We start from the raw sequence: 21046 nt of genomic DNA on the forward strand, positions 1-21046 counted from the left end.
TCATGAACTCCATATGGTGATGAATCGTAAATTATTAGATTGACGGCTACATAGTGACTCTAAGCGTATCATTTTGCTTTCGATATTATTGAATTACATTACCTATTATGCGAATAATTCGTCAGCACTCTTCGACAGGATTTTACTAAGGTCAACTTTAACGTAAACGATAGTATTTTCCTGTTTCGGGAAAATTCTGTAAACACACATTGTTCGAAATTCCTAACGGTTACTATAGTTTCAACAAATAAGTATGTCCTGGAAACTAGGCCCAGAATGAAAGTCTCTAAATCCGTACATTATTACTTCGAACTCATAGTCCCGATAACTGATATTTCGGAAAATTTAAAGGGCAATCACACTGATGTCCTTCACTCGCCTCTCATTGCCCTTGAGAAATACCTATAATACTATTACTAATCCCTTATTAGAACCAACTGGTCATATATCAACCCTGATGAAAGACTAAATATGAAGAACAAGAAAGGCTCAGAGGAGTGATCATTGTCTTACGATATATAATTTATTAGTTTTCGATCACTCTTGATGGCACATTACCATTTATCAATATGTCTTTATTCTATTTCATTATTTTATTTAATGTTGTTGCGCTGTTGTCATAATTTTCTCTACTCTCATGGAGCGTCTCAATGCCATCGTAGTGGTTCATTACATTGTTGACTTTTCCCTCATTCTTCTCAAATTCGAGTCATCCTTTTTCCAGTTTTTAATTAAAATAATAATAATAGTTATAAGCATCTTTTGTCCGTGTGCACACAGATTGTAGCGTTGCCATGATTCTTATTTATTTCATAATTCCATATCCTTAACTGTTATTATCATTATCATTTTTTCTCACCACGGTTATTTCCTGTTCTTCATCAGTAGCTTCACTTATCATCAGTATCAATAATTAATTTCACCATTATCATTTTACCTAAGCCGTATTGATTAGCCGTCATTTATTATTATTATCATCATCGTTGTCATCATTCTTGTCATCATTATATTTCTTTAACATCATAAATAGCATCAGTACAACATGGGTAGGTACATAGAGTGTTTGCCGCATCTCCAACTCGACCGCTACTTATCACATCATGAATTTTCGCCTCTGTCAGCATTATCTCAGCTCATTATTATTTTTCCGCTATTTCACTTCTATTTTTTCTGCCGTTTCATGTCCAACACGTCTTTCATCATTGAAGTACCACATATTGTCCCTAGCTCGATTTGACCCCTCTTATCACGACTCAGATCAGTTCACGTCTTTATCTCGTTGTCACGTCAGCTCATTGTCATACGCCGGCACCCACTGCAAGGGCGTCACCGCTCGTATTTCGATACGGCCATACCATCGACTTGGTGTTGTCGTTGTTTTTTTCGCTCACTCGCCTTACTATTGATCTCTCAACCCCCACTCGACGTGACGTACATGATTACTCCTCTGTTTCTTTTCTTTTCCCTCTTTTCGTTTCCACATACAGTTTCGGCACTGCGGCACACTTATTCGCTCGTGCCCCCACCAGCACTCCCACTAAAATCACTGCCATCGATCAGCAAATCAGTTAGCTTCATGGGGGTACTACGGTCTGTGAGTGCATGTCGCTGAGAGATAACACCCTTTATTTGGACTTAGCACTCATTCAATCGCACTGTTTTAATTTCTCTCATACAAAGCCAGTCCTAGCGATACATCAACATACGCACGCTGCGTTCTACATTCATAAATCGCTGCAGCATCCATGCATTCCAGATGTATCCTTTGCTTGCATACTCAGTTCTTATCCGCTGGCACGCGCTGCCTCGTAAACACTGTCGGGAGTTGTAGAGACTGACGCACAAACAGACGGACGTTCTCACAGGAATTCTTGCAGACATGCTCGTCCACACGCACGCTTTTTGGCGTTCGGCTGAAAGGAAGGTACGAGGACAGGAATGGGCTGGACGGGGAACAAGGGAAAAAACAGAAAGCTTCGTCTACATTCCGAGAACTATCTATATCCTGTTATTTTCCCTAGCCTTCATCGCACTGATTCGGCATGACACCTACCGCCCTTTCGCCCGCTAACTCGACGCAGGCACGCACCCATTTTAAAAACAAGCAGGTAGCGAAAGGGTGCCGCGAAGACGTAGCTACAAAAGAACTGTGAGAAACTGGCTTAACTGCCCGTTATCGATGTGATTTCGGCGGAGGAAGAACAACCTACGATGACGCAAAGACAAAGACAACGTTACCTACGAATCATTTCTTCCAATGGAATTGATAAGACCGTTGCATGAGCAACCGCGCGAGAGTGAAGGGGCGATGGCATTCGCGCAGGCCGGAGGTCTGTTTCCTACTGAGATATGTAAAGCGTTGTTCGTAAATTAACAAACCTACGCGATTTGAGACATCGGTGGGACCAAAACGTGTTTGCCTGATTGAATAAGGTAAATGCGATTATCTACTGAGGAAAAATGCAGGCATGAATAGTTTTTATTGAGAAAAACTATTTACTTGTTTTACTACGTCTACATATTGATATATACGTATCATGCCTTCTGGGATGTAATAATAATAACAGTTCGCTTATTCCTATCGGGACAATATGCAAGATGTATTGTTTTTTGCAAGCGGCTATAGTAAGACCAATAGAATGACAGCGTCAGCCTTACTACGAAAATTTATTGTGTCGACGCTTATAGGATATTCTAAGTATAAGTAACTATGGTATGCCTTTTCATCATGAATTGTTGTTGTTTTGTGTTGAAACTTGGGCCGTAAACAGAGTTACCAGTATGTTGTATAGTATTTTGATAGGATTTCCTAGTTTAAGAATAGCTGACCCACACGCCTCCGGCAGAGATTTCTTTCTTTGCTAATATTTTCTCACTGCTCTCATTCATGTAGCTTTTTTAGCGTTCATTTTTCATATTAACACGTCCGATACAGCATTATCATCGGCGTACTAAAAAGCTGAGCTCTGTTTCTCCCTATCACAACTGTGGGAAGGTCAACGATATGGCCGTAAACAACCGTAGGCAACAAGCTTACCAGGCCAATAGAAAAGAGCAACCACTAAAGTGACTAACAAGCGCCAGATTTATATACATGCACTACATCTACGTTTATGCGGTGGGCAGGTGGAGGACAGTAACCAGGCCGAACGCGGCCATGCGTATTAGAATCTGCCGAACGACTTGAAGCTGTTAATGTCAATACGCTCAGACAAAAACATGCCGACATTCATTCGGATGCACGCAGCAGACTAAATATATACTATACTTTCGACACTCTTAAGTATAAGCTAGCATGACATGCACAGCATCGAAGCTTTTTTACGATAGAATGTTATAGGAAATTAACTAACTGAAACGTATTATACAACCTCTGAAGAATGGCATATGTGAGTTGCAGCTTGTTATTGTAAAGCTGACTTAGTAGTCAGATTGATTTATCGAAAAATATAACAGATTCTTCGCCTCAAAGAAATATGGACAATGGAAGATGCAACCTTCGAAAAAGAAGTTACCATATGCTCACTATAACAAAGAGCAGTATTGCACACACAGGTAAGCTGAGAGCTCGCACCATATATATGATCCCATATTCTTCTATAGTGCACAGGTCGCCTGGTTCGTTTGGTATATTCGTTCGGCATGACCGCTTTGAACTTGCCCGCATCGCCTACCTGTATCGTCGTAATGTCCGTCTGTCGCTCTGCCACCGTACGATGACGCAACTCACGCACCAGGTGTTACTAGAGAGATTTTTGCCTCAAAACCCTTCTTTAGCGGCTTGCTAATGCGGCCTTACATTACCGACGAAGACACATCTATTATATATATATATATATATATATATATATATATATATATATATATATCATGAGAGCTACATATATCAGTCGCAGTGGTGAAAAATGGCAGCGGTGGTAAAGGTGAGACTGAATTGTTGACGGACCCCGATCAAAGCGGCCTCTTCAATTTGCCGTTCGATTATTTCCCGGGCAGTCTGCTCACGCCGCTCTTAGGCCGGGACAAGCTATTCTAGGGACCACCTACCATCGCCGTTCTTTCACATATTAGTAACAGCATTACTAGCGGTGCAGTGGGCTCCACCATTACTAATATGTAAACATATCGAATACATGCCTGTGCGGATAAAATAACCAGAAAATATAATACCATAACAGAAATGGACGACTAGTGTAGCCTTGTTCCTCCTTCATGCTGGCAGCGGAAGCAGCCCCAGCAGGAGACTGAAGACTCCTTACGAATAGGCAGGTTGCAAGGCTTTTGGCTCAGACGGCACCCAGACCGTCCTGTCGTGGATTTTCGCCAGTGACATTATTATTCGTGGACGGACCAGCAGATAGACGAAAGGGGGCGAGGTAGCGACCACAGGGGCCGCGATTGGTCAAGGTGAGCATTCAAGCTGGCCAAAACTAGCTGATTGAGGCGGTCCAGTGGCAGAACAAGCCAAGTTAAAGCAAGTCAGGCGAGCAATTCAGCAGCACTCCCAAATATTTCGCCTTCTCGCAACCGAGCAAATCTTCCACAGACTTTCTTCCACCCATTTCTACACCTATCTTCTGCAATTTTCTCTATTGGCTCCTTCCGCGCTTCCCTCGACGACCCAACGGCCCCGCTCTTCCAAGGGCTGGCCCATAAATTTCGTCTGGGATACCCATATATCGTTGTTACTCGTCTGTTCCTTTAGCTTGCTTTGATCTTCTCCCTTCGTCTGGATTCCCCACGAACACGGATTCGGTCGTTTGGGCATATGGTCCTAACGAGCGTTTCGCGGTCAGCAGGATAGGGCCATCCTGGTTAGGTCCAATGGACACACCCGGTAGCGCCTGGCTTAAGGCCTTGTTCACTGTAGTATCGTTTTTCGCATTGTCGATTTATAGGTTGATGAAGGAATCATCTATGGTATGCCAGTCGCTGCAGAAGTAGAAAGATGGGGCATCAGGGCTGATAAGTTGGTGGTATTCGTGACCTTGCGAGATAGATAGGGTTTGGCGCGGCAACCAGAAGACAGCAGCGAATACTCCCTGGCACGCGCTACGTTGATGTTTTTCAAAGACATCAGACGCCCATCCAGTAAAGAATCAAGGAGGGCGACCAAACTGCAGATGGTCCAAAAAAAGGAAAAATACGATATCGCGTTTTTGAAGAGGGTCTAAACCGGATGTCCTGAAATTCTGATCTCCGTTATCATTGTGATCTTTAAGTAGAAAAAAAGACAAGGGCCGCGGGGGTGTCGTCGCACGGATCGACAGCGTCAACGGGGATGCGGGTTGAGACGATGACGTTAATGATGACGAAGGCGACGAGATCGAAGCACTACCCGACAACCAGATCATTTGCCCAGCTCAGCTCACTAGTCATTGAAGTCATTATGAACAAAGAAGACCCACTGTGACACAAAGATCCGGAAAGGGATCTCTCGCTATGCCAAGGCAATACCAGTGAATCAAAGAAAGATGGCAAACTCTGTGCATTTTTGGTCGGCATTTTGGTAGCAATCAGTAGAATACTACAATATATATATATATATATATATATATATATATTGGTAGTAATCAGGAAAGTCTCACCTCTTTCAATAGTCTCAGATACCATCAATTTTGCGCTAGGCAATCGAATTATAGTAGGAATGTGTATTAACAATCAAACGAAGAAAATGCACACTTTAATCAAAAACTTCGTCATTCCCTAAATTAAGTGCGGTAGTTTCTACTCCGTGGATATCGTTCTCTTCAAAAGGTAACAACAATGAACGATCGTAGATTAACTTAGAAACCATATGCGGTATTTTGATAACATGTACTAAAGAAATATATATATATACATTGAGTGCATATTCACTTCTGCTTAGGCTTATATTAATACATCATGCATATATTTGTCTATACATATATTTTCATGACTGTCTACGTATTATATGTGTATCGTCCTAGCTCGGTCATCAGCGCCGCTATCATAATTATCAGTTGGCGTCATTTTTCTTCCCTTCCTTTGTAAACGCACTATTTATAAATGCGCGTAAATGAGCTGTTCCTCTATCAGCGTCATTTATCATCATACTTATCTTGTGTCTTCAATATAAAAACCTAGATCTTGCTGCTTGCACACTGCGTTTAGACGATAGAGACATGTGGGATATTTCAATCACGTCTCTGACTGTTCGTTCAACGAGCCCCGACCTTTCCGCGGACTCCTCTAACATCAGTATTCCAAGAGGAGCAGTTCTTCAGACCTAGTGAAACTACAAACAAGTGACGTCCCTACCCTAATACAGTTTCCCACTGCTTGCCTGTCTCCTATGGCGCCCTCTTTTTCTGCTCGTCACGACGCAGGCTCACCATATGTCGTATACGCAAAGTATACTACGAGTTTTCGTTAAGTCTTTTTGCTGCATTTAGTGTATACGCATGTATTATTAACATCATATATTGTTCGTAGCGTTCAACTAGGTAGCATATGTCCGTCATGTCTTAAATTATTACTATTAGTATTATTATAACATCTCATTGACATTTATTTTCTGGGTGTACAAAAACAGTAGCAGAGTTACTATGTACAATTCTGTATCTCTGAGTTCATGAGGTGCTCTCCACGATGGGTTGCATGCTTCCCACAGTCATCGGGACTATCCTTACGACCGTCCACAGCCAGGGCTAACATCAAAACCTTTGCTTGGCCCAGAGAACGAGACATGATCAGCCGCTAAATTAATCGCTGAGTTAATGGATGGTTCGGTATGTTATTAGTCAATATTAGGGAAATATATTTCATGCATATCTGGGCTTTTTTATTAAACACCGACCGTGATATCTCCTACGGCTAAGATATCTTGTTTTCGATCCTATAGAATACATGTTCATAGAGTAGCAAACGTGTTTTTGAACTATTTTCAGCAAAAACGATACGAAGGAAATCAGCACAATTCATCAAGAAATTACCCTAATTCAATATAATTACATACAAACAAATAACACACAGTCGCTTAGAAGATGATCCAGTTCTTCGTACGCAATGGATATCGTAACTGGAAAAACCAAAATCACGTTGGCTGTGCTGTTACTAGACTTCGAACCAGAGCCAAGTGAAGCTAATATCAGTATCTTGAGTGTGATTAATCCGATGGACACGAGATAAGGCCATCTAATGAAACGATTAGGCCAAGCATATGCTCGCACACCGTACAGCTGGCTATCTTCGTTCGTATCAAGAAGAATGATGACGGGGCAAAAATGCGACGCGAGCTCTTGGTCGAATCATCGTAGTTATTTAGCTCGGCGACACTCAGGAACACCCCTGTTTTCGCGGATAAAGCGATGAAGGCAAACGGTGCAAGCAACTATGAGAAATGGAGAGAGGTTGGTCAATATTTCTTATATAAAATCTGGATAAACCTATACTGTATGATATAATGGACAAATTAATGCGGTAGGACGCACTACTGCATTCTACTAGAATCATGGCTATCTTGATAAAAAAAAAAAAGCGCGTAATGTGTATTTAATGCATTGTAGAAGACCGCAATGACCGAATGGTATATGTGATAGGTTGCGGTGATAACGCAAACGTCTAGGCCTAAAGCAAGATGTCGGGAGCAAAGGCGAAGCCGATGAAGAAGATCGCTGTGGATTACTTAATTAAGTTTCTTACAGAATACTGATCGAAGGGACGACGTGGCTCCTAGTTGCTAACGTAGACTAATACCAGTGACTATAACAATCGGCCAGACTGCCGGCGCTCTTGTATCCACAAATATTAGGGATGTCTTGGACCGCCTTTATGTGCTAGTTCGCGATGTAAAAAATCTGTTCATCATAATATTTATCAGTTTGTTGGTTATAGATCTTCAGTCGCATTCATCTGTTGCCTGTTGGCCAGTCCTGGCGATGGACGGGTCGTTTGTATGCCGACGTATTAATTGTCATATTAGTTTGCATAGACTCTGTACATTCCGCCGGTCAGTGTGGGTGGTTATATCTTTCATTTCATCTTTTAGATGGTACCTATATTGTACACATTATTTTCACATAGGTATGTATATATTGCCCTGTTTTTGTCGCCCCTCTTTTCACTGCGTCTGCTCTTTTTCGCCACCAGCGGCTGCTCAATTTAGTCAATGATCGTTTTCGCGTCGTCCGTTGACACTCGTCATCCTATAGACTGTCCCGTGTCAGCCTAGATGGCGCGCAATTTCGGTTCTGGCCACTGTCCTCGAACAGCGCGGGACGGGTCGCGTCGGCAAAGAGATTATAATAATAATAATGGTACAATGTTGTCCTGTCGTTTTTTTTTTTTTTTTTTTTTCACTCGACAGTGTCATCATACGGACGCTGATCTTCGATTTTTTCAATAAATGTAAGACTATGTCACAGTAATCATAGTAGCAATAATATTATAATCGTAGTAAATTACTGTTATTAGCAATAGAACATGTCGATGCTATGGACACTAATAGATCACTGTAATAAGAACATGATCAGTTTGATTTTTATCAATGAAAGTTCAGGTAGCATTTAATCAATCGACTCCTGTGTGCTTCACCTATGTGTCTGTGATCTCTGTATAACTGCATGGGTGTGCCTCTGTGAGCATGTGCATGTATACGTTATGCTATAGTTGTTCCTACGGCGTCGTAGCTTGTAACAACTATGTGTAGGCCGATTTGTCTCTGTCACACGTTCCCATTTACCGCTCGGTACATGTTGTTTTCGATTAGATGTTTTTTAAACAATGTTTGTCCCTGCCTATGTACTCGTGGAGACTAGAAGCGCTTTTGTTGATGTGAGTGTGTGTTTTCGTTTTCTGTGTAGCTGCATTTTGATGCCTGGGTTTTTTTCGTAAGGAATATGTGTAATTTTATTGCAGCCTACGCTCTGTTGTAAGTGCTTCCTATGGTTGTTGCTATTAGTCTGCTTGCCTTAGGCCCGGCTAGACTATATAACGATATAAATGATACACATGGTCCTATTTACTACTCCTGCTGCCACACGTATTAGTATCTGCTTGTTGAAATACATTTAAATCTTAATACATTTGTGTGTAGGTTCAGGACGCGTCTAGCGGATAGGAACAACACTACTTTCCTTTTTTGGCAGAATGAACGAACAGCTTCGCAATCGTCATAGGGTAACAACCTACTGAGCTTCGTATACAGTTCAGTGTTATCTGGCTAAGTTATCTTGGATCCCATAGAGTTTTCTAGGGAGTTTCTTTATATAGGCTTTTCTACTACTATATTCCGCGAAGTATACCCACTTGTCGTTGCCATATCGCACTCGCTATCTTCCCCATGTCCCAGCATAGGTTACATCCCTGTTTGTCTCCCTATTGTGAATTAGCAATATGATTTCGAAATAGTGGCAGGTGCGTATTTTTCTAGTAGAAGAATGTTACAAACTCTAGCTCTGATCAATGGTGGATTATTGCCGTACATCCCTCCATATTAGCTTCAGATTTTTTTGGCTCCCCAGAGTGTCTGTGTCGCTTTCTTGTACACGTCCTCGCCTTGCCAGACCTTTACGATCTGTACGCTCCTTACGTTAAAAGCTACGTTGCGCCTTTTTCTCCAATTTCACTTCAATGCTATTTTCAGTCCGTCTAACAGTTCTCAATGTTCTCACCTGCACACTCTTCCTCTCTCGTTGTCTCTACCTTCGAACCCTCTCCTTTTCAATGTGCTCAGAGTGAGTATGGTATAACTTATGCTATGACACTTGGGATGGGCATTACGGTTATGTGCAGAGGATACGATTGCATTCAGACACGACTCCCCAGACGGTTCTCGAGGAACGACCAAGTCATCTGGGCAAGTAACAATATAGTTTGTAGCTGAGCGGTGGCCGTTCGTGCGTCGCTCCCATCGGCAACTACGAAGCGAAAACCAAAAAAAATGAGGGTAAAGAAAAACGAGTCGAAATGCATTCCAATTGATTGGTATTGGGATACGTTAGGGCAAACTTTCATCGTTCCTATGTCTATGTTTGTCGGCCGAAATAGGGCCAGAGAACGAGAGCCCGTTCTAAGTGGATCTGGTCCACTGGCGTATACGTCCGGCATAAGTGGCGTTCGGTCAATAGCACTCGGTAGAACGTTGCTTTCTCCCCTACGAACCCAGAGACGAATGATTAGGTATCGACACACCAACCGCCCAAAACATGCATGAGGTATCTTTAAGTTGAAACGAATTCGTTTAAGAGCTAAACACAAAGCTGAGTTAGGCTAAATTATATTTTGGGTTATTTTTCATGTTGTTGTTGTCGTTTATTGTCAACCTTGCCAACTTTCTCCGAATTGTTAGCACGATCAATATTTTTATCTTGCGACCTCTTGTACACTCTCTATTTTCATTTTACCGGTTATCTTCGCCTCCATTACTGGACGGGAAGAGATCGGAAAGTGCTAAGAATGATATAGCAGACAACTGAAAGTAAGGCCAGGATAAATCGAATTTGGTTGGCTGGTAAAGCTATCGTCCCTGCCGTCCCGACTAGCAAGAACCGGACGTTTGTACGTCTTTGTGTACCAGCCGTCCACGCTTATGAGCCTCTGCTGCTTCTACACGATGTTGATCGGTATCTTCGCTAGGGACTAGGTCTGCTTGCTTAACTACCGACCACTGCTGCTTCTGGATCCTCAGCCTCGATTCGGCCTGCCAGCAAGCGTTTCGCACGCTCTCTTGCCATCCAACCTTGAGCAAACAGTACTGCGGCAAACGCAGACGCTCCCATGAAAGACACGAGAGCTCTATACTCCTTCTTTCCTTGAGCGCTTGCTGCTGTTGCTGTCACCATCGGAACTCCTGTTGGCATCTGCTGCCTTTTCTGCCATCTATCTTCAGCTTCAGCCTGCCAATGGTCCTCCCTGGCAGAGTTGTTAGCTAGGGCTTCTCACTCTTTAGGTAGGCGGAAGATGAAGGAACGTTGGAACGCTAACGCTGTATGGTTGGTAGGACTCACGCCCTATCGACACTCGGTTCGACTATGGAGGAACGACCCGTGGAAAAAAACTTGGCAAGGGACCTAAGCAACGAGTGCTAGAGTAGAGGGAATTGCAGAAAGTACCAGAAGCAGTAGTACCTAGAGATTATAGCAACCAGTCGGTTGCCTGACTGGAAGACAACAGATGACACTGGAGCGGAATGGACCTGCAACTGCTGTTGGGGGCCGATGGAATGCCAGCAAGCTGACCTACTCTACCTAACTTAAGCCAGCTGCCTCTCTTAGATTTGTCCCCTGAACAAAAGCTGAAAGCTGTCCGCAGAGAACTGCGGAACATCGTCGGATAAGTAGCAATGTGAAGGCCCATAGTTTACTTGTTACTCGTCGCAAGCGGGTCAGTTGCTGCTTGCCGTCTACTCTACCTTATGTTTTTTGCTGTCTAGATGTTCATATACCGACCCGTACAATACCAATCGCCTGTATGTAAGACCATCGTTGTTATCAGTCCTTTTTTAGATCCCATCTATATGCCTACGAACTTTTCTTAAAACAAAAACTCATTATCTTTTCCGACTCCATGTCCAGTTACTTTCTATTTGCTCACAGTTTTTTAGCTCATACCCCTCAATGCTGGTTGTCTACAATGCTCACTGCCGTCTTATACAATTTTTACTATGCTATTTGCGTATCTGGGAGGTGCTCGTGTGGTCGCAGCGAATGTTGTAGCTATATGACGACATTTGCTGCTGCTGCTGCTGCTGTCACTTTTGGAAAAAGGTATGACCTTTACATGCAGTTGCTTGCTCTGCTTGATTACCAGTACGGTGCTGTCATCTTTCGAAAAATGACGCAGGGTGCCTTATTACAATCAGCTGTGCTTATTCGCGTTTGTTTAGCAGCGCTTGAGGCTTCGTCCGGTCGCTTGCTGCTTCGGGGCAAGAGTGGTCATGGATCGGCTTCAGCCATTAGGTTACTCGGTCGTGTTCTACACCGACAATCTGATGACGATGATGCTGTGCTGCTCCTTTCTGTTAACGATCGCCGTGATGGTACTGATTGACGATGCTGCTGAAGCAACGGAGTCTGCACAAGTAACGACAGCCACAATGACGGTAATGCTGTTGGTAGTTCAAGATTATGAGCTGTGTGCTTTTCTGCTCCTGTATCGGGGTTCTGTAACCTTCGCTAGATGCAGGATGAGAGAATTCATTAAGGCAGAGGCGGTCGTCTCGGTCCTTTGTCTACTCTTTCTCTCTTTTCATCCTATATATATATATATATATATATATATATGGAAAGAGAGGAGAGAACTATGTGTGCGTTTGTATATATATATATATGTACAAACGTACACACACTCAGTCTGGCCAAAGGTGTTCCCCTATTGTCTGCTGTCGGCGAAAGCTTTACAAACTATCAAGCCGTGAGATTCTGTGCCGTTTTCTGTGTACGAGCTTTAGGCTGATCTGATGTTACAGCCCTTGCAGTATCATAAATAGGAGTATGGCGCCACGAGATTAGCAGAGCTGCAGTCAACAATGGAACGACTAGTCTGTTGTCGTTACGGCGTCGCTAGCAATAACGTTAGTGACACCTGCAGGGGCTGCAATGAAAATGAACGAGCTATTCAAAAAAACAACGCGGCTTGGGTCGGTCGCTGCAGCGGCCTCGGTTTCATTGCTCGTGTCGCGTTCAAATGTATTCCATCCAAATCATCATCTGACTATACGTGCTGGGTATTTGTAATGGCGCATGCGTCTTGGCTATAAAACTAGAGTGTGGTTGAAAAACTGCTTGGCCGACTTGTGTGTATTTTTGCGAGGAAAGACGTCGAAAGCGGTGTTTCTCATTACTGCGGCTGACGGGCGTCTCTGAGAAAAAAGAAATGACTTGGAGAAAGGTGTCAACATCTGCGATCTTTGCACACATCGCCCAACAGCGTCGCCAATGCAGTATCATTATTTCGCAGTTATCTCGAATTGAGCGGGCACCGTAACTCCTAAGCGATCGAGCATCCCTCCGACACATCGAGTGGCGTTTCCACTAGCACATACGCTTATGGAAGGTAGAATCGCGAGGAAAAGTAAACGTGTAAGTGTGAAACTCGCGATAGAGAAGTAAGACCCCGCGGACGAAACGGGAGCAGGAAGGCCGCTGTGTGGGATATGTGCAGCCGGAAATACTACGGTGAGGAGAGTAGGATTCAATGCGTAAGGTGGGTGTCGAGATAGCAGCGGCTTTTGAAAGACGATACCAAAAAAGGGTGAGAGTAAAGGAACCAGGTTTTGGCGCCCAACTTGACCCAGACATAGCTCATCTGCCATGGGAAGGAAAGAACGAAGAAAGTTGATTTCCGTGGACTCGTACGCACAAATATACTATCGTAATGGATACATGCTATTCACACGAGAGCCTAGCCGGCCCGCGCAAATCAACATCATGTTGGTTGAATAGGCTGTGGGGAAGTGGGCGCGGCAGCATGCTAGGAAAATATCTCTGCGTAACGAGATATGAGATTTAGAGACGACGTCTCCATCTTCGCCTAGTACAAAAATGACTACAACGGCAGAACAGGGTGCGCTAATCCACATAAGCGACCCTTGACTACGTTAAATTCTGAAACTTTCGTAAGGGGTTTATCAGATAAATCGGGAATCAACGATTGCATAAGCATTTATAGTCTGTGTCACACGGAGAATTCGCGGGTTTCATATTTTTCTATACATGTGGAGAAGGATGGCAGTTAATAAAATATAGCTATCGTAGCACTTAGATGAAAAACTAACCAACGATACTATAAGCATGCCAGAAAATTAGTCAAAGTCTGTGATCTGTTGTTCAGATAGGGCTATCTGAAGATTTGGAATGTCAATGTAACCCATTAGCATGTATTACACGGTACACATCTCATCTCTGTTTATAGGTTGTCTGTGCTTGTAGCGTATTTGTGTTACGTGGTGCACATATCTGCTATACTTTAATATGCATTGTTTGTGTATAGTGTCCGTGTTTCTGGGTGTGCGTGTATCTGAGGGTCTATCAAGAGCCCCTAATCAATAACTCCTGTCGTCCACTTGATTGAGCAATGAGTTGATGTCTAGTGTAATGGCGAACACCGTCCGGGTTGCGCGGGTACCCGGTGGTGATCGATTTGGCTGGTTGGTTTCCTTTGCTTCCTTCTTTCAAACTTCTTACTTATTTTCCTCCATTCCTTCTACTACAATTATTTAAGCCTTGTTGTCCTTTTTACGTGGAATTTTCATATAAAGGCCCTATTCATCTCATATGAAGTAATTTCTTATTCATTATTGTCGGCCTATTTGATTTAGTTCACCGTTTAGACTTCAGAAGAAACAAACACGTTCCGGGACATCCTCCTAAACGCTCACTCAGCTGAAGTAACCCCGGTGACGCTGTCTCTTCGAAGTCCACTTACAGGTAAGTATACGAACGTAGGTCTTGCGGAAGTTAGCATTGCAGAGTGCGTAACATAATGGATTCACCGTGCTATTGATATAGCATAGGCAATAGGCGAAATTCCACAGGCCCTGCGGGATGCAGTCGTTATCGTCCTCGCATGGGCTTAACGTCTTGATTAAGACGAGCACATTGTATGGCGTCCACGTGACGATGAACGCGAATAGAATCGCCGATAGCGTCTTGGCTGCTTTTCGTTCTTGCTTGCGTTCTTGATGTTTTCGTTTCTTCTTGGGCACTCGCTTATTACCTTGCTGAGCGACTAATTTTGTATTGAGTAAAAGAGGCTCTCGGGATGGGGCGGAACCTGGTCCCGTACCGATCCCTGCATTGCGATCGCTGGCGGACGCCGATTTACTGCGGGGAATGGGCTTAGCGGGCTGGCACGGCGGAGGTCCGTCCTCTTCAAGGATCATTCGGATCGAGGCCTGCGACATCTCACCGTCCAGTTCGACACTCGTCTGTGTGGGTAGTCGTATTAGGATAGTGTACACGGAATCACTAGAAAATGACCGCGTTGATGTTTGATGTGGCCGATCGGCTAGCGGAATGTTCTGCAGAGGCCTATACTGCATGCTATCGGCTCTAATCGGCGTCTCGGCCGAGGTCGGCGTCTGGGCGTTGGGTGAGCCGTGACTCGAGCACGAGTCGTCATCATGAAGCCGTTCACTGCGGCACCACGAGAATAGCACGTCTCCGAGACCCCTACGCTGGGCACTGCGCGACGTCTGGGTACTCGATTTGAAATTCGCGGGCGCGACGGAGTCTGCAGATTGTGGCGGTGGAAGGTAGCGACCAGTCTCAAGGCAGAGCGTACTAACCCCCCGATTTTCTAATGGCTGCGAGTCACTACCGGCGTTGCCGGCATTGCCCTCACCTGGATTCTCGTTACTGGCATGATTTGCAAGGGATTTCCGACTACCACTCGACGAGGGAAGCTTTTTCCCCGCTTGTAAGTGCGTCAGGTCCCGCTGACGTTTCTCCGTCTCCTGCCAGATCCTCCAGTATAGTATGCACATGATACAGACGGGCACATAAAATGCTGCAATCGCTGTGCCGAATGTGACATAGATGTTCGTCTCAAGAAACTGGATATAACATTGGCCTTCGGGCACTGACCGTTTGCCCTCTATGTACGGCCAGGCGTAGATCCATGGAGGCCATAGTAAAAGTGATATGACCCACGCTGAAGCGATCATGATCGCTGCTCGTCGCGTCGTCCTTCGGGCACGATACGTTAACGGTCGCGTGACCGAGAAGTAACGATCAAATGAGATGATTAATAGATTGAGAACTGAGGCGTTGCTGGTCAAGTAATCCCATGCCAGCCATGTGTCGCAGATAAATGGGCCCAAGTACCAATAGTTGTAGAGCATGTAGTATGTCGATAGCGGCATAGAAATTATCCCTATCGAAAAGTCTGCTATGGCCAAGCTTAACAGAAAGTAGTTGGAAATTGTCTGCAACTGTTTATCCATCTTGAAACTAATCATCACCATAAGGTTTCCCACGATCGTAATTATTGAGAAGAATGCGCCTATGAACACGATAAGAATGAATTCAAGATGCGTGTGAACCGTTTCACTGCCAGCTGTCGTCGAGTTACTTTGCCCGGAAACGTTACCCAACAATGTATCGTTGAGCACGCCTAAGAGAGCGGTAACATTCTCGACGACAGGGCCAGGGTCTAGTATGTGTGGACCTATGTTCGTATTGTGCACCGTCTCCTCGTAGGCCGTCTTCCAAATTTTCGGTCCAGTGAAGTACAAGGGTGTTGTCACTTCTGGCTGATGGTGCGGCGGCAGCGGCGGCGCTAATGAGCTTGTCAGTTTCGTTGAAGGCGAACTCATTGTGATGGCTGGCTTACCGAGAGTAGCGCTAAGTCGGCCTGTGTCTGCTGAGAAGGGCGCTTCTGTTTGTTGGTTGATTGACGGTGTTGCTAATGGTATTGGTAGTCTGTTGGTTTAAGGAACCTTAGCGGTTGTAGCAGTAGTCGTGGTAGCCGGGCTGTTGGCCTAAATGCGCACAACCTCACCTGTCCGGACGAGCCTTGCTGTACAGTTCTTTGGCGGCAGATATCATCCGTGGGACTGCGGCCCGGCGCGCAGTCTGACCGGACCCATCCTCCTTTAAGGCTTTTAAGCCTTTAGTAGCCTAATGGCATCAACGTCATCTGAAAGTCGGAAGGAAAAAAATTATGGAAGAACATTTAGAGTAGGCTAAATATACGATTTACATGTTCACATACCGCAAACTCATCAAGCATTAATAATGCCCTCGTGTCTACCGTTTTCATATGTCTTTTGTTTACGCCTATGTCTACTGCAAATAATGATAAATTTACGTGAGCATTCTCAGAATGATACTTTTGGCTTGAATAAGTGACCAAGTTACTCTCATATGAGTTTCGTATTAAACAATGCCGAACTTTTCTTATTTCTTACATTTTAACTAAACGTTATCGGTGACGTGAGTCAAAAAAGCGGTTCATACAGTCAATGTTCATTGAAAATTGGGTCGTCATTAACAGAGGTTGCAAAGCTTCTTAGTGTGCAGTTTTGAAGTCGTTAAACAGCAGAAAGTACCGCCAGCGCAAAGAACGTTTTCATAAATGCATGCCGTATGTTGTACGGTCTTAGATGTCGTTTGACTGGATTGATATGAAAGCACGTTTTTTAAGGCGTGATGCGCTTGCCAAGAAACTGTCGTGAGCAGTAGAGGGGAAAGAAGGGATCGTAGGGATGAACACAGAACGAGAGGTAGTGCTTAGCGGATAGAGGAACCAGGATAACCTATTGCGAGCACAAACAGTAATTGAGCGTTCTTGTATTAGGCATCCAATTGTTTTCTTCCAGCGGTTGTTTTGCCACCACAGCGATCGCCATGTCGCGGTCGATGTACCGCTGCTCGCCGTACCATCTCAATCATTTGCCTAATTCTTGTCTGGACAATACCGATTTTTTTTCTACCATTTACTACTAGCAGCTGAAGCAACAAACGAAACAGCGGCTATAGCGTGAAGTCAAGAGCGATCTGAAGTGCTGACGCAAGTTCAAAAAAAGGTTAGGAATGATTAACAGGCGCTGCTGAGGTCTCTTAACTCTTGTTCTTCGATAAAAGGAGAGCACTGCAAGAAATTTAGGGTGCAACTGAATTGCTGGCCGCCGGTCGGTCGTGGCTGGCCGATATCCAGACGACCATTGGATGTGGGGCTGCTTGCAAGGGGATGAATTATAGCTGGCTACACGGGTAGAAAAACAGGAGCGGCAGGAACACCGGCAGAACGGCGCGGGAACAATAACATCATCACATTGAACAGTGAGCGATAAAGGGAACCAGCAAGTGTGGTCCATTTAGAGCGTTCTCACTGATGTACAGGGCATAAGCTGTGAACGAAATATATAAATTTAGGTGTGCGTTAGATTCTTTAGGGTCGTCTATGGTAAAAGAAGTCATGTGCATTTTACGCGTTTAGCGGGACCCTTTTTCTTTTCGTCTATTAAGTCAGACATCTGCCGATAAATATTGGTTTAAATAGTTATCAGTAAATAAAATCGTTCGTTTGAAATCTTCTGAAAGAATAAAACGTCTTGCAAATAACTTGCGAGTCGGCCGTTCTAAACAACCCGCACGTATTCAGCAGGGTGATGTAGTTCTTGTGTCTAAAATCCCGAGAACTTCAGCTCTGTAAACGCCTAAAAACGTAAACGAAAACTTTCATCAAAATGACGATAGTGTCAGCTTTTTCACAGGTCTACAGAATGACATGAGGCATGCAAGCCAGAACTGACCGTGACGAGTGCAATATGCAAGAGGCGTAGCGAGTTAGCAATAGTCTATACCCACAGTACACGCAGACCTAATGGAAAAAAGCAGAGGAAATGTTTTTTTCTTGCGACGTTTCGTCGTTCCCTCGATGTTAATCCCGCCACCCACTAATCGTAGCTATAGTAATCTAAATCGCCGGCCACTGTTGAGATTTTTGAACGCCTGCTTCGTCCTATACATGTACACACATGGGTTATCTGCACTAAGTGATGAATAATGAGTACTATAACATATCGAAATACACTATAGCTACAAATGAGGCACGATTTAAGTTACATCGTTGTATGCTACAATATGAATGTGCGTATGCTGTTACACAAATAGTAGTTGTCAGAATTTTGAGAGTCACTCGGGTTTATACTCGGGTTTACATCACACATTGAAGAAATTCCCCTTTCAATCTAAGTACTATATATGCATGATACACGGGTTTACGTAGTCGTTTGATACTTTAATTCGTGTTTTGACAAACATGAATTTCACTTACTAAGCCAAGATGAATATTTTGAATGATAGACATAAAGCTATCCGTTCTGCAGTATCGAACCCAACTCTGGAGCTGTGATGAATGGGCAACCCAGAAGCAGCGATACCTATTAGCGGTTTAAAAGTACTTTCTTACCAAGAATATAGTACTGAGGGACGTTTTTTGGCGATTTCCGTGTAGCAAACGCGTACTCTATGATATTAATTAGAAAAATATACAATTTTCGTAACTATTCTCAGCTCTTTCAATAACGACTAAAGATTTAGCGAAAGCTGTAAAGTGTAACCGTGGACGAGCTTTCAGATGGATTTAGTCATGTTAACACAATTCTATAGGTAATAATTAATAATCTCACATGAATGCATAGGCAAAAAAATTGACATAATATCCTGTTAATCGTAGATCTTACCCTCCATGTTTCTGTTTTAAATACAGATCATTTTTGGTTAAAATAACACATATAATAGTTTGCCAGTACTCGACGAATTTCGAATACTTAGTGCCATAAAACGCTCGAGGAAAAATACTATAAATTATTTTTTTGGGCAAATTTGCTTTTTGTTCTCAAAAAAGCTGCGTCAATCGTATAGCGAACGTTTGTTATATAATGAGGTTCATTTTACTGAAAACGATTAGAAGCCAAACTTGTAGCAATCTAACGAGTGCGTCTAATTTTTGGGCATATCTTAAGCAATTGAAACCGACAAACATGAAAGACCCAATCGATCCTGTCCTAACGACAAACACCGCCTTAATAGGTCATGTAAAAGTGTGAAATGCCGCTGGCATTAAAAGGCAAAGCAAAATTATGTACTTTCATATCTATAAGGTAGGCAATATGCAAGTTCCAGCGAAACACCGATCTATTTAAGGATATAGGTTATATGTTCTGTACCATGCGCCTTTATTAAGCTGTATTGCTTGCTACCTGCCCCAGAGGCGTGTTACGGTGTCCTAGATAGAAAATAGTACGCTTGGGAAAGACTGAGGTTAGAATAAAGGGTAAAACCTTTGAGGGGTATGCTACAAGCGGTTTTAGCCCATTGTCGGATTAGCTCTTTTTTCCACTTTTTCTTCTTCTTATGCTTGCCAAGCTAGCTGTGGCAAAGGCCTGCAACGGCTGAAGTACCAGCAGGCCCGCTTTTCGCATTCAGAGGTTTTACGCCCACTGGCGCGTTCGCCAGTGCTCGCGATTCTAAAAGTAATAAGGACAATGCGATGGGAGAGTAGGGTGAGCAAGCTGAAAACTTCTCCTGCCAAAACTACCTTCCGGTCGAGCAGATCCACCCGCATCAGAACGACCACGAACAGGAGGTTTTCTCGCAAATTCCCTTGAGTTTTAAGCCTATGACCTCACGCCCTTTCCTTCTGTCCGTCGTCTTCAGCAGCTGCGCTAGCCAAGAGCGCTAGACAGGATCTTACCGGCGCTCAACCAAACCTTCTGCGTAGAAAGACAAAAAAAGCTTTTCCGTGTTTCGTTGCTAGTCACCGACCGTACTTTTTACTCATGCCACGTCGCACGGGCAATGCAACGACAACTATTTACTATAACTTATTCCATTGTTGCCTTGGGCATAGTTTGAGACAGCCCTAAACCGAATGGTAGGAAAGCACGGACGGAACTGTACTAGCATTTTGCGGGTAAATTATAGAAACGTGCTTAACTGCTTGTAACAGTTTCACACCACCAATTGGTCGCCATCGCCTGGCTAACTAACAGTCTCGGAACATTTCGCCGACATAATCAGCATCGCCAAACTTCTGCTGTAGTATTACGACTGTGGTTCTTACTACAAAAACTGTATAGCCTTCTTTTCCCAGCTGCGACTATTTGCTATAGTGAACTAATCGCTTGTCTATAGAGAAAGCATCTAACTAACGGAGGTCTTGCATCGATCTATCGTTATGACTGTGTCAAAACTGCGTTAAGGCGTATACGCTCATCGACTGTGTTGTTGCTTCATCTAGTCAGTCGAAGTTCGTTGCAAAGGAAACGAACAATATGATGGAACACCAAATATAGGAAGACATCGAGAAAATGCAGAAGTTATCGTTGTAGAGCCTCTACTCGGTCGATGTCGACTGCCCAAACGGATATTTGGTTCACTCAGTAATACAGACACCGAAAGGCTCGAAGGAACTTGGCTAGCACATGCTGTCCCAGGACTGAGTGGCCTTTCGCCCAGTAGCCTTCGTTACGGTAGCAGCAGCGACAGTGGAGTCAACTAACTGAGACGGTGCTATTACGCGTTGAAGTAATTGCAGGTTGCTAGTTAGCAGATTACAAGGTAAAAAGGCTTTA

At 43.8% G+C, this 21046-nt stretch overlaps 1 protein-coding gene across 2 annotated transcripts in view; it reads right to left on the minus strand.

Moving 5' to 3' along the window:
* Nucleotides 1-489: 489 nt before the first annotated feature.
* Nucleotides 490-21046, minus strand: part of mAChR-A (muscarinic Acetylcholine Receptor, A-type) — a 272404-nt gene continuing 251847 nt past the window's right edge. Inside the window, exons 4-5 of one of the 2 annotated variants that reach the window (XR_015326113.1) lie at nucleotides 16465-16602; nucleotides 490-7354 (exon numbers count right to left, since the gene is read on the minus strand). Coding sequence is in view for 1 of the 2 variants with exons in the window: in XM_086986709.1 (XP_086842835.1) it covers nucleotides 14342-16279 (1938 nt within the window). In the remaining variant the exon portion in view is untranslated. Of the gene's footprint in view, nucleotides 16603-21046 lie in introns of both variants that reach the window. The other variant, XM_086986709.1, reaches the window with a different exon arrangement.

Source organism: Varroa destructor, unplaced genomic scaffold (genome assembly GCF_002443255.2).
Source record: "Varroa destructor unplaced genomic scaffold, Vdes_3.0 BEIS01000004.1, whole genome shotgun sequence".
Lineage (NCBI taxonomy): Eukaryota > Metazoa > Arthropoda > Arachnida > Mesostigmata > Varroidae > Varroa > Varroa destructor.